The sequence below is a fragment of the Dipodomys ordii genome, unplaced genomic scaffold, assembly GCF_000151885.1.
Source record: "Dipodomys ordii isolate 6190 unplaced genomic scaffold, Dord_2.0 Scaffold38, whole genome shotgun sequence".
Classification (NCBI taxonomy): Eukaryota; Metazoa; Chordata; class Mammalia; order Rodentia; family Heteromyidae; genus Dipodomys; species Dipodomys ordii.
Window position 1 is genome coordinate 6,231,035 of NW_012267254.1, and position 12,732 is coordinate 6,243,766.

At 48.2% G+C, this 12,732-nt stretch overlaps 1 protein-coding gene across 1 annotated transcript; it reads left to right on the plus strand.

Moving 5' to 3' along the window:
- The first annotated feature begins 282 nt into the window (after positions 1-282).
- Apln (apelin) lies at positions 283-6,042 on the plus strand. Its single transcript, XM_013018127.1, has 2 exons — positions 283-349; positions 5,876-6,042. The coding sequence occupies exons 1-2, from the start codon at positions 283-285 to the stop codon at positions 6,040-6,042; spliced, it is 234 nt and encodes a 77-aa protein (XP_012873581.1).
- Positions 6,043-12,732: the final 6,690 nt, after the last annotated feature.

A 12,732-nucleotide genomic window follows, 5' to 3' on the forward strand; every position in this document is an offset into this window, starting at 1 on the left:
CCCCGATCACCGGAGGCCAGCTTCACAGCGCCGCTACGCGCGGTGGCAAAGAGACGCTGTACGAGAGGAGAGGCTGCGAGCGTGCGGGTACAGCAGCTGGTCGCTTGTGGCGTGGCAGGGGTGCACACCACGCACGCACCCCTCCCACCCCTCCCCAACCCCAGCCACAAGACCTCGGTTCCCGCACTCATCCCGCACCGCTCTGGGCTCTCGCCTTTCTTTGCCTCTGAGCTCCTCGGTGTCTTCAACTCTCCCGCCCGCCCATCAGTACAAAACTGCAGCATGAATCTGCGGCTCTGCGTGCAGGCACTGTTGCTGCTTTGGCTCTCCTTGACTGCGGTGTGTGGAGGTGAGTGCACGCTCGCCCACCGGCGCTCCCCCCTGCTCTCCCTTCCCTCTGCCCCCAGTTCACGCTCTCCCTGCCTCCCGCAGAGCCAGGCGCAAGCGAGGCGCAAGCCGCCACGCGCCAAGCCGGGCGGGGAGGCTGATTGACAGAGCTCCCAAGAGCTGCTTCCTCCGGCAGGAGGGGTGGGAGTGGGCTGGGGGTCGGCGTGTCTTTGGGCATCTTCAGTGATCGCTTTGCCCCCTCTTGACCGCCCTTCACTGTCCAAGGAGCTCCCGATGTCTTGCACACTGCACCCCACGTGGTGGTGGGGGGCGGGGAATGTGCCCTACTCTCCGCGTGGATCAATGGAAAAGAGCTGACCACAGCTGAGTGGACTACCCCCCCCCCACCGTGTTGAAGGTCTTTTGGCTCTTAGAAGTTAGGGGCTGCCGGCCAGTCCAGGGGTGCTGGCCACTAGGGATTTATGTGCCAGCATGTAGACGTGACATTTGTTGCATAGGCAGGAGGAGCGTGTGGTGGGGTGGCAGCAGCGTGGATCCCAGCTGTTGTTCCTTTCAGCCTGTATATGAGCAGAGACAGCCCTCCTCGAGGCTGGGCTTGGACCAGACTGCACTGGTCTTCTCCTGACTTATGCTAAGATCTTCTCTGGTCTTTTCCACTGCTTAGCATGGGACACCCTCCTCGGCTACAGATTCCAACCCACCTCAGGTACTCCGATCTTCTATATCCTTGTTTCAGACCCCACTCCCCCAGGCATGGGTTTGCATCTTTTGAATTCTGTCTCCAGGCATCAAACCAAGAAATACAATCACTTGACCTGATGCAGCTCAGGGAAGATTCTTTTCACCCCCACCTGTACCAACCCCCCACCTGGTAATACTTGGCACTAGTGCCCCCTGGCCTGCCCCAAGCCTGATTTCCAGGCTGCCTGTCCTCTTTGCGTCAGTATCTCCTGGGCCCGCCAACTCCCACCTCCAACTGCTACAGTCCTGTGATCTGGCTGTCACTACTGCCTGCCTGGCACTACAGAAAGAGAAGGCCAAGACTAGGAGGACTAATGCCAGTGCCAGCGCTGGGGCCACAGGGAGGAAGGGGAGAGGGCAGAGTACTACGTTTCCTAGATCAAGGGCAGAGAGTCCTACTTGGTTCTAAACCTTCTAGAACAGGATGATGGGCTGAAGCCCAGGAGCCTCTACAGGTCTGACCCACTCTGCATGCCTGTCTTCACAGGCCACCTTCCTTTCTCTGTTTTGTTCCTTGGCACTGCCCTGATTCTAGGGCACTGTCAGGATTTTCAGGAAGGCAGGTTGGTTCGGTCTGGCACCTTTTGCCTCCAGGCAGCTGTCCAGTGGTTTCTTTCCTCAAGACTCCAGAACTGAGTCATTCACCTCCTTGGGAAGAAGAGCAGACTTTATGCTCAAACTCCTGTCTGCCAGGCAGTGTCAGCAAGGGAACAAAAGATAAGAATAAAGACCCCCAAAAGCTCCTGTCCCTCCATCCTGGAACTTCCCATCCAGTATAAATAGCAATACAAGCCCCTTGTATGAAACCTTAGCCATCAAAGACTCCAAGGTGGTCCATCATGGAAGAAAAAGAGTGAGTGTGGAAAGGGTGACCCACAGGAAGCTGGGGCTGACCGATCTGTATACTCTGTCCCCTCCCCCAGGCTACAAGGAGATCCTTGATCAATGGAAAAGTGAGCCATATGGGGATCCAGCCAATGGGGTAGTGCAGTTTCAAGGGAAGACAAGCTAGTCATCCTGCTAGAACAGTGCATGCTTCTGGCTTAGATCTTTCCACCTCTTGCTTTCATCTTTCCTTTGTCATTAGGTCATCTGCCCACCCCGATGTAGGAATATACATTGCCCTCACATTTTGTTTAAGCCTGGTGCTAAAAATTTCTAAGGCTCCTACTGCCTTGCATCTCCTGTCCTCTCCTAGAGCCAAAGTAGGACAGGTGGCCACCAGACAAAGCCTAGGTACACAGGTCTCCTTCTCCTGCTGCCTGGGCCTCAGAACTACTTTGTCCTTGGCCCAGACTTGCATGTGCTCTCCCCAGCCAGAGGCTCCAGTCAAAGTTCCAGACCTGAAAACCATGCTACCTCTTCTCTCCCCACACTCTGTCCTGACTTGGAATGCCCACCCCCTCCACTGCCCTCCCCGCTCACCACCCGCTCTCCTCCACTGCCTCCTGACCTGAGATACACTTTGCTCTTCTCTGTCTAAGAGCTGCTGGGTCTGGGCCAAGTGTCCCTTGGTCTTTGAGCACCTCTTTTTCCCCCTCTGCTCCCCCTTACCAGCCCCTGCTCTATTCAGTCACAGTGTCAGTTTGAGGACAGTCTACTGTACCCCAGTCCCATAGACACTAGGGGGGCATTTCCATTCTATGCCTAAACCTAAGTGCTAAGCACCAATGTAACTTAAGCCAAGGCTGTCAGCAGCAAAAGACTGAGGCAAGTGTAGGGCCAGGCTACCAGAGCCTGATGCATCCAGAGCAGCAAAGCTGGTACCAGAAGGCAGCACTGGGCACTAGAGAAAACCTGGGCATGAAGCTGGGCTTCTCATCCTGGAGCCAGAGTCACCCAACAGCAGAGGGGTCATTACCAGTTCCTGACAGTGGGCTTTTCAGGAATCATGACAGATGGAATCCTGACACAGAAGACAGGTTACCATTCCTTATGAAGTTGGCATTGTTCCTAAAAAGTGTGCATATACCTCTTTGTGCATTGAAGGGGTTGGTGTTCAGGTGGCATGGAAATCCAATTCTGTTCTCCCCTTGACTGCCTTTCTCAGTGTAGAGATGCTGTAGCTTTATTGCTGCAGGCACTTCCTTGAGCAATAGTTCTAAGCCCTTCAGGCCTGAGATTCTTTGGAGGATAGAGCCTGCCTTCCTTTAAAGCTGCAAATGAACTAGATGAAGTGTACTGGGGATGGCTCCCAATCTGAAAGAGAATTCTTTTGTACAGCTAGCACCTCTGCAGCGATGAGAATCAATAGCCTCTAATTTTTCCCTTTGGAAAGGACAAAGCTATGGTTTCAGGTGTCAGCTTACCTGAGGAAAAGCCCGACTCAGCAGCAAAAGTAGGTAGCAGGTGGCTTAGAGCAAGGGAGGAGTCTGCAGACTTCCTGTGATGAGGAAGACAAGGAGTCCTCCACCCAAGAGAATAGAATGCAAGAGACCAGGGTCTTCTGGATGGCTGCAGTAGAGTGTGTGTAATACTCTATGAGCTTAGTATGGCTCTTGTCTGTGGGCCTGGAGTCTAGACATCTTCCTGGACTGAATCCTAGCCTGAGTCTGAGCCATTCACCCTGCTCCCCATCCTAGCTGTTGATCACCCTTCCTATAGAACCCATCCTCCAGCCCTCCTTTTCTGACTGCCACAGAGAGTCTAAGCTGCTGAGCACATGGGGTTGATAACTGTCTCTCTCCTAACACCATGCATGCCCTCCTCCTGCCCAATGCACCCTTGGGGCACAGTGTCCTGTGCCCCTACCACTATCAATTGAAGGCACAGATGTGAGAACTAGGGTTTCACTTGTATTTTTGAGGCCCCTAGGGTCATTCCCTTATGCATGGCCAATGCACTACACAATCCTTACTGCACCATGCCCCAAGTGTATCTCTGGATCTGCCTCATCATCAGCCTCATCCAGATCCACCAAAAGTGCTCCAGCTAAGCCTTGAAAAGATCTCAAATCTCTGGGCAGGAGCTGGAGCAGCATGGGTGGAACTTGATGAACATTCTTCTCTTCTCTTCCTCTCCAACCCCAGCCCTTTCAGAGATGTAGCAAGAAGGGACCTCTAGATCAGCCAGACAAAAGCAACCTCTTATCTTGGGCTCTCCTTTCTTCCCCAAAGTGCTAATATAACTTGTTTTAATGCTCATGGGTTAGAGTTTAAGGGCTGAGCTATCACATTAACCTATCCTGGCTATCAGAATGAAATTGTGGCTGGTGAACCAAATAACCCTACTGAACAGCTGGGTCTTAATGAGCCTGGTGGTTTCCCTGGAGTAGAAGGAAAAGAGGGCGCAGGTTGAAAGAATATGGTGTCTGGTTGTGAGTGGGGAGGGAGAGCATGTCCTATAGGCTGGGCAAAGATGGCTCCAAGGATAAACCTTGCCCACTTTTGAACCAGAAGGACGTGAAATGCCTGGAAAACATATGCATGCAAAGGAGAACTCACAAGAGTCAAGGGTCCAAGGAAGAAACGAGACATGGGGGTGTTGAGGCAAGGGAAGAGGAAGCAGCCAATAGAACACTATATGGAAACTGTGAGCTAGGGAATTCCTGGATGGATAGCAATAAGGCCCAAGGGACAGGGCTATAGCTGAAGGCAAATCTGATGGTGGGAAGGGAAGAGACCCTGGTACTCATTATTCCTGGCCTCACACACCATTATTTCTGCAGGCCAGCCCCACACTGTGCATTGCACAAGCACTGTGTCCATTCACCTCTTCTCCAGCACCATTTCATCTTCCTACACTGCCTTCCCCCAGTGGGCAGGCTTACCTCTGAGTGCCAGCTTGGTTTCCCTGGCTGGATTGCAAGCTCCATGAGAGCTGGCAAGTGTGCCTTCTCCCTGATTCTGTCCAAGTACACCCAGCACCGCTTGGATTGCACTGTCAGGGCTCAGGATAGCATCAGACAACTTATTCTGCAAGCCAGATGTGGACAGAAGTAGAAGAGGAGCTAGGGAGACTCGAACAGAAGCCAGCAGGGGTTTGAACAGAAGGATAGAAGGTGTTTTCTGTGAATGATAGGTGGTAGGCCATAGTGGGGAGGTAATAGCTGCAGTTGCCCACCCTTCTCCTGGTACACATTCATGCTTGCTATAGGTGATCATTCATTCATTCATTCATTCACACAAGATTTCATAGCCTCAAAATCTGGTCATAGAGTCCAGCAGAAAGCAGGCTAGTTAGACATGTCCCAGGCAGACACACAGGGAAGCCTCTGGAACGGCCCATGTGCCTCAGAGATCTCAACTACTGAGGACTGCCCAGGTGTGAGAGATGAGATTGTTAGCACACAAAATTAGGCCATCCAGCCTACCAGAGGATGTCGGCTTACAATGACATAATGTTTGAGATTTGCTTTAAAATTCCACAGACAAGAAACAAAGAGGCTAAGTGGAGCATATGTAATTTCATCAGATAACTGTGGGATCCAAGTGGTGGGTCAATGGAAGAAGAGTCACTGTGATTTTTGTATTGTGAAAGGCTTGAACAAGTCACTAGTGTACCATGAGGGTCTGCCTCCTGCACCATAGCCAAGTATAGGCTTGCTGTCCCAGAGTGTACCCCTCAATGACATTGTAAAGGAAGTGTCCAGCTGTGCCTGTCAGAAACAGAACTCAAAAGAACATAAAAGCAGCTACATTAGTGACAACATGTGAGTGCATCCATTTGTTCCAGGACACAGTCCAAGCAGCACCTTTTTCACCAGGATAGAAAAGAAAAACATCTTCTCCTGCTTCCTACTGTTTCCAACAGTGTTCCTGGCTAACAAGCTTCCCTCTTCTTACAGTGCCATTGATGCTGCCTTCAGATGGGAATGGGATGGAGGAAGGCAACCTTCACTACCTGGTGCAGCCCAGAGCTTCAAGGAATGGACCGGGAACCTGGCAGGGTGGCCGGAGGAAATTTCGCCGCCAGCGGCCTCGCCTCTCCCATAAAGGCCCTATGCCTTTCTGAGGTAGGTACTAGAGTCCCTGGTTAAGGGGGAGCACTAACAGGGATGGGGAGGGACAGCCTAATACAGACTTGTTAGTGACCCTGTGGCTTACCATTGGCCAGGTCCACCCAGCAAGGAAGCATAGCACCAACCACAGCTTTTTAAACATTGTTTCACCCCTCCATTTATCAGAGGAGGAGACTAAGGCCCCAAGATGGACTTGACACTGGACTCATCTCCTGGTGGCTCCCCCCACCTTCAAGTGCTGAGTAGTGTCCTCTACCTTGTTGCTGCCTAGGGCTGTACAGGCTGGCCATTGGACAGTTCTGGAAGTCCTAGCAGGCCTTGATTGGATAGGCATGCACAGGTGTCCAGTGCAGAACCTCCCCAGGTCCAGGGTGTGAATGGGAAGGAGGCAACGCTTTGAGATTTAGCGGGCAGAAGGAAGAAGGAGAGTGTGAGATCCTGGAAAGTATGGCTGTGGTCGTCCAGAGCTAAGGAAAGGAGAAAAACATTGAGAGAGCTGGAACTCAGTTTGGAGGTCTGGCCTGCTGTCACTGCGCTGGGACAGAGACTAGCTAATATAGCACCTCAAGCATTAGGTTCAAAGGTTGGAATGAAACATGGAATGAAAGCTATCTCCTGTCCTTTCCTGGAGTGGAGGGTGAGGTGTCCTTTGACCTATGTTTATGACTTCTCTCGTCTTTTTTTTGTTTTTGTCTCTTTAGGACTGAAAACGTCCCCCCAAGTGCCTGCCCGCTCTGCAGTTCTCTCTACTCCACAGATTCATCTGTTTCTGTGGAGCCTTCATATCTGTTCAACTCTCATCCTGCAGCTGGTATAGCTCCTGATGATCCCAGCTCTTTTCACCCACCAGCTTCCTCTAATAGTGTGGTCCTGCTTCTTATTCAGATGATTCCATTTCTCTCACAAGGATCCATTCAGCACATCCTTCTGGCCACTCCTTGGACTGACTATGGAAACTCAGCTCTTCTCTGGTCCACTGATGCCCAAGTCCCTACCTCACCTAGCTCTGGCCTTGCCCTTCACTTGACCCTTTCCCTCCTCATGTGTGCTCTGGCAACTGGGTGGAAATACTCCCTTCTCAGTGGGATCTTGCACCTCCATTATTTCCTGTCAGCTGAACCCCTTAGCCAGCTTCTAGAAAAGAATACAGAGATGCATAATGAGAGGTTCTAGTTAGAGGCATAGATTGTTGGGATCCAGACAAGTTGCAGCGGGGCGCTGAAATGGAAGACATGGCACTTTCACGAATGTCTTTGAAGACTAAAGTACAATAGAAACAGCAGTTGTAGCCTCATCATTGTGTTTGGCCAAGTTAAGGAAGAGATGAAGGAGAGGAGGCCATGAGGTAGTTTGTCACTTCTCTCATCTTATGCTGTCTCCTAATACTCTCAACCCCCACTTAGCCCCAGCTAATTCAGTGTCTGAGTCATGACTCTATACCCTTCAGGGAGTGAAAGCCAAGTAGGAGGTTTGTTTTTGCCAAGAATCACAGAAAAGCAGGACCCAAAGGACCTTAGAAGATCTCTTAGGTCAGCCTTCTTATGCAAAAGCCTGCAAAAGGAGAGGGGATTGACCTGCTTGGGCCACTGCAGAGCCAGAAAAGGGACCAGGTCTCCCAACTCCCACTTTATGATACCTCCTTCCCTCTTGATGATGTCCTTTCAAAACAAATGAAGTGCCTTTTTTCCTAGGGTTAAGGTTACTGGTGGCTGGAAAGAGGAGAGGCAAGCTACCTGTGAACTGCCCTGTGTGGGAATGGGGATGGAGCTGCTCCCACCTCTCAGGCTGCTCCATTTCCATCCTGGGCTGGATGGTTCCATAATTGGGACCCCTTACACCTCAACAGCACTTGTTGTCCAGAACCAGAAGTAGCCTTCAATAATCCTCCACCCTTATTTCCAGTGGTCTCTTCTTAGAGGGCAGAGGGCAAAGAGCGGACAATAAGAGAAGAGGAGCTAGATGGAGAGAAGGAAGGAAGGAGAAACGGGAGTTTGTACAAATGGGGTACACCTCTCTACCAGGACGTCCCATCTTCCTGAAGAGCCTTCTGCAACTCTTCCCTGAAAGAGAGAGGGGGTAGAGTCATCTTGCCTTTTGCGTGAGCAAGCATCGTTTTCAGAGGCTTCTCAGGAGGGACAAAGAGAAGATAAAGCTTAATGCTCACCTACATGTGTGTGGGGCCAGTGGGAATCAGGACCCCCCAAGTCCCACAATAACCCTGGTGTTTGCCTATCTACATCCCCTAAATCCTTTTCTTTCTCACTGCTGCTAATGCTGCTGCTGCTGCTATTGCTGCTGCTGTGTCTGAGCCCACCCTGTGGAGCAAGGCATAGCCTCATCACCCCAGGGTTTGGAGTAGGAGCTGCCCAGTGCCTGTTCTGCCACTGGTCCCTCAACAGGGACCTAGCCTTCTTCCTCCTTGTCCTTTCTGAAGTTCCTGCCTCATCAGCCTGCAATGACCTGTAGCTAAGCCCAGCCCCAAGGGGAAGGGGAGAAAAGAGGCTGAAAAAGAGGAAAGATGTTGGGGGGAGGTGTGGCAAAGGGGGAGCCTGGATGGGCATGGAGGCTGTCTTATTTAAAGTGATTATGTATGATTCTTATGCTAATTTATACAAAGATATTAAGGCCCTTCTCATTAAGAAACTGTCCCCTCTTCCCATAATTGTGTTCACTGTGTTTGTAAAGATTGTTCTATGTAAATATGTCTTTATAATAAAGAGTTAAAAGCTGATACTTGCCCTTACTCTTGGAGGTCACATTCAGGATGGGCGTTCCTTTCCCCCTGGGGGCCAGGGTTGTTCTTGTGCCCAAAGATTGCACGTGCAAGGTGGGGGGGGGGAGCAGTAAGTGCCTGCATCCCAAATTGGTTTTAGGTCAACTGGTCTCTCAACTGATTCAACACAAGTTCACAAAGGAATCTGTGCTTAATGACCAGTGCACATAAAATACAACCCATTTTTAAGTCTTTTGGCATCTATTGGAATGTCCTAATTTTTTAGCAGTCACTTAAAAGGATTTCTCAAAAGCAATTTACTTAAGAGCATGCTGATTCAAGACAGTATTTCTACTACAAATTGTTTTGTAGCCTTGGTGGGTGTCTTCTATTTTCTCTACTTCTGAACACTTTTGGGACTTCTTTACCAGTTTGCCTTTCTTGAAAAATGTTATGTTCTCAGCAATAAATATATTTTGTAATCACTTTGTATGTATCATTTTTATGTTTCACAAAGTAAAGTTGCTTGATGAATGAGATAGCCTGAAAAACGAGATACAGAGAGTTCAATTCAGTCCTGCCCCATATCTCCTATATCTTCGTGTTTGTTGTCAAAATGTCAATATCTTCCAGAACACAAAGAAACATTGGGTACATGCTAATTTGCTTAAAAAATCCATTAGGGGCACGCAAGTATACATAATGCAGAGCAAAATCCAAAGCAACGGAGATAGGAGTGATCAAAATGCATACATTTGGTGCATCTTGTGGGAAATTCTATAGATGTGACAAGTATTTAAGGCCCCAAATACATCATTTTAAAGAAAGCACCTTCAGACAAACTTACTCAACAGTCATAAAACTGTTCAATAAGAGAACAAAAAAAGAAAAAGTGAGCCACAAGCTGTAAAACTATCTCATCATTGACAAAATGCTGCGTATGGTTACATAGTTATGTTAAAATATGACATTTTGTTGGAAGTGTCTCTTACGAAAATTGGTGCAAAATACTTTATTTTTAAGAAATTGCTAGTTTGACTTTTAGGCAAACTAGTCATCAGAGAGCAACTGGCTTTAGGCAGAGCTGGGTTTGGGGTGGGCTGGCTTTATACTGATTGGTCTATTATCTCCCTATTCACCCTCAGAGCTCTAATTTCACATGAAGCCAAGAAGAAAGAGGTGGGGGTGGGGCAGGACAACAGAAAAGCTGCCCATAAAGTGCACAGACCTTTAACAATTTGCAGAGCTCTTTAAAAATATTAACTCATTACATCACTTTACCAACTTGGCCACAAAGAGCACCGGCACTTAGCTTACAAATGAGAGAATTAGCTAAGAAAGAGGAAGCCACTGGCCTAGTCTCTCAGCCTGTAAGTGAATCAAGATTCTAGTCTTTGAAGTTTAACATGCAGAAACTTTCTATAGTAGAACAAGCAATCCTCTAACCAGAGATAAAACAAAGTACGAAGAGTACTGGGTTTTCTCATCAGTGCAACAGAATTTTGGAGTACAAGGAAAAACAAAAGGGGAAAAAAGGGAAAGTGAGTGGGGGACAAGCCATTCAAATTTGCGCTAGAAGGCCCAATAGCATTTGGTTAAGTTGACAGGAGGCTGGTAGGCAGTGAGGGTGGGAATAAGGAAAAGGGAGCAGCCACCTGGGACCATGGAACAGGTTTAGTAAACGGGATGCTAGTGGGTGGAAGCAAGCCAAGCCAAGGAGGGTCAGGGGATGACAAGAAAAATGGGTGGTCTTCTGTAAAAAGAGTTATACCTCAAACCAAAACAGGGGAAATCATATAGGTTATATCTTTTGGAGATAGGTTGATTGACCAAATAAATACAATAGAAGCAGAGCCCTAGAAAAACTACTTATTTCTGGACAAGTGGATCCTGGACTGAGAAGTTGAAGGGTGAGGCCAGAGCACCTGAAATACAACTCTGCTTCCACTCCATCTGGAAATTAGGCAGGCTCTTCAGTGACAAAGATTAGACAGGCAAATGCACTCAGACCACCCTCCTGGATTTTGAGGACCTTAGGTGCAGTGTCAAATAAGCAAAAAGCTGCTTTCAAGCCTTAGACTCTGCCATAAGTCCTAGCTGACTTGCTATCTCCAATTGAGCCTGGACTGTGCTTCTGTAAGCAAGGGTCTCATGGGCCCTGGCTTGAGTAACCATTCTGATGGACTTATATAATTCTGTTTTTAAGCCTAAAGGTTTTTCAACTGAAATTTCTCAACCTAAGTAAGGTTTGTTTCTTCCTGACTCTAGTGAGCCTGTGCCAGATAACTGCCAAAGATGTCGGAAAAGTCTTGGTCAATACCTTCCTCTCCTGGCCCAGGAAGACTGCTGACCCAGCCAGCATTTTGCTGGAACTTCCCCTGCAAAAGAAAGGCCTCTCCAGGGTTCCTTTGAAAAGCCACTGTTCCCTTTATCGTGACCAGTGCTTGAAGGACACTGGCCAGAGCTGCTCTATGCTGCTGCCTTGGACATTAGTTTCAGGCCTAATAGGCACCCAGGTCACTTACTTTAATGTCTCAAATCAGGGATCAGCAAATGTTTTCTATAAAGTATCAGATAGGAGTTTTTGGTTTTAGAGATCATACGGTCTCTGTTCCAACTATTCAAGTCTATCGTTGTTATCCCAAAATAGCCATAGACAATACATAAATCACTGGGTATGGCTGTGCTTTAACCAAACTTTTTTATTTTTATTCTTTGCCAGTCCTGGGGCTTGAACTCAGGGCTTAGGCACTGTCCCTGACCTTCTTGCTCAAGGCTAACACTCTACCACTTGAGCCATAGCACCACTTCTGGTTTTTTCTGTTTATATGGTACTGAGGAATGGAATCCAGGGCTTCATGCATACTAGGCAAGCACCCTACCACTAAGCCACATTCCCAGCCCCCAAGCATTTATAACATTAAAAAATCATTACCTTCAAACAACTGTACAAGCAAGTTTTGTTTAATGTGTCCATTTATAGATGTAATACATCTTTTCCAACCAAATGTTTTAAAAACCTGTGGCAGAAAGAAGGGACTTGGCCTGAGTGCCAAAAAATGGCAAGCTATAAAGTTCATTTTCAACAATGTCTTGTACATCTCATTGTTACAATGGTCAACCTATATCCTTATTTCAACATTTTGTTATTTCCCTTCCCCTCCCCAAATTAGAAAAATGTATATACAAGATGCAGGGCACCAACATCAAATACAGTGACAACAGGGGTTATACTATGGGGAAAGAACATACAAAAGAAACAAAAAAATCACACAGTACATTATAAGTACATGAAAAACAGTACCAACTGGCTGGGCACTGGTGGCTCACGCCTGTAATCCTAGCTACTCAGGAGTCTGAGATCTGAGGATCACGGTTCAAAGCCAGCCTGGGCAGGCAAGTCCGTGAAACTCTTATCTCCAATAAACCACCAGAAAACTGGAAGTGATGCTGTAGCTCAAGTGGTAGAGCACTAGCCTTGAGCTGAAGAGCTGAAGGACAGTGCTCAGGCCCAGAGTTCAAGCCCCATGACCAACAACAAAAAAAAAATCCACCAACAAAGATAAAACCTCATAGGGATACAGGTGGAATAATTGCAACAATGAGATGTACAAGTCATTATGTCGAAAACGAACTTTACAACTTTGGTGCTGGGGGGGTTAGGTGGGGGGACAGGGGGAGGATGGGAAGGGATGGGAAAGGGAAACAAAGAGGAGGCTACAACGCTTGATAAGAAATGTACTCACTATCTTGCCCATGTAATTGTAACCCCCTGTACAGTATTTGCACAATAAAAAATAAATAAAACCTCTTGTATCTTGGGGTTCATTTCACTTAGCATCTTTTTTGGGGGGGGTCCGGTCATGGGGCCTGAACTCTGGGCCTGGGCGCTGTCCCTCAGCTCTTCAACTCAAGGCTAGCGCTCTTCCATCACTTAGCATCTTATCTCTAATAAGCCACTCAAAAGCTG

Excerpts from the sequence above, each read along its gene's own strand:
- Apln (XM_013018127.1), top strand. The coding sequence starts at position 283 with ATGAATCTGCGGCTCTGCGTGCAGGCACTGTTGCTGCTTTGGCTCTCC. Across the intron at positions 350-5,875 it reads CTTGACTGCGGTGTGTGGAG|TGCCATTGATGCTGCCTTCA; the intron begins GTGAGTGCACGC and ends CTCTTCTTACAG.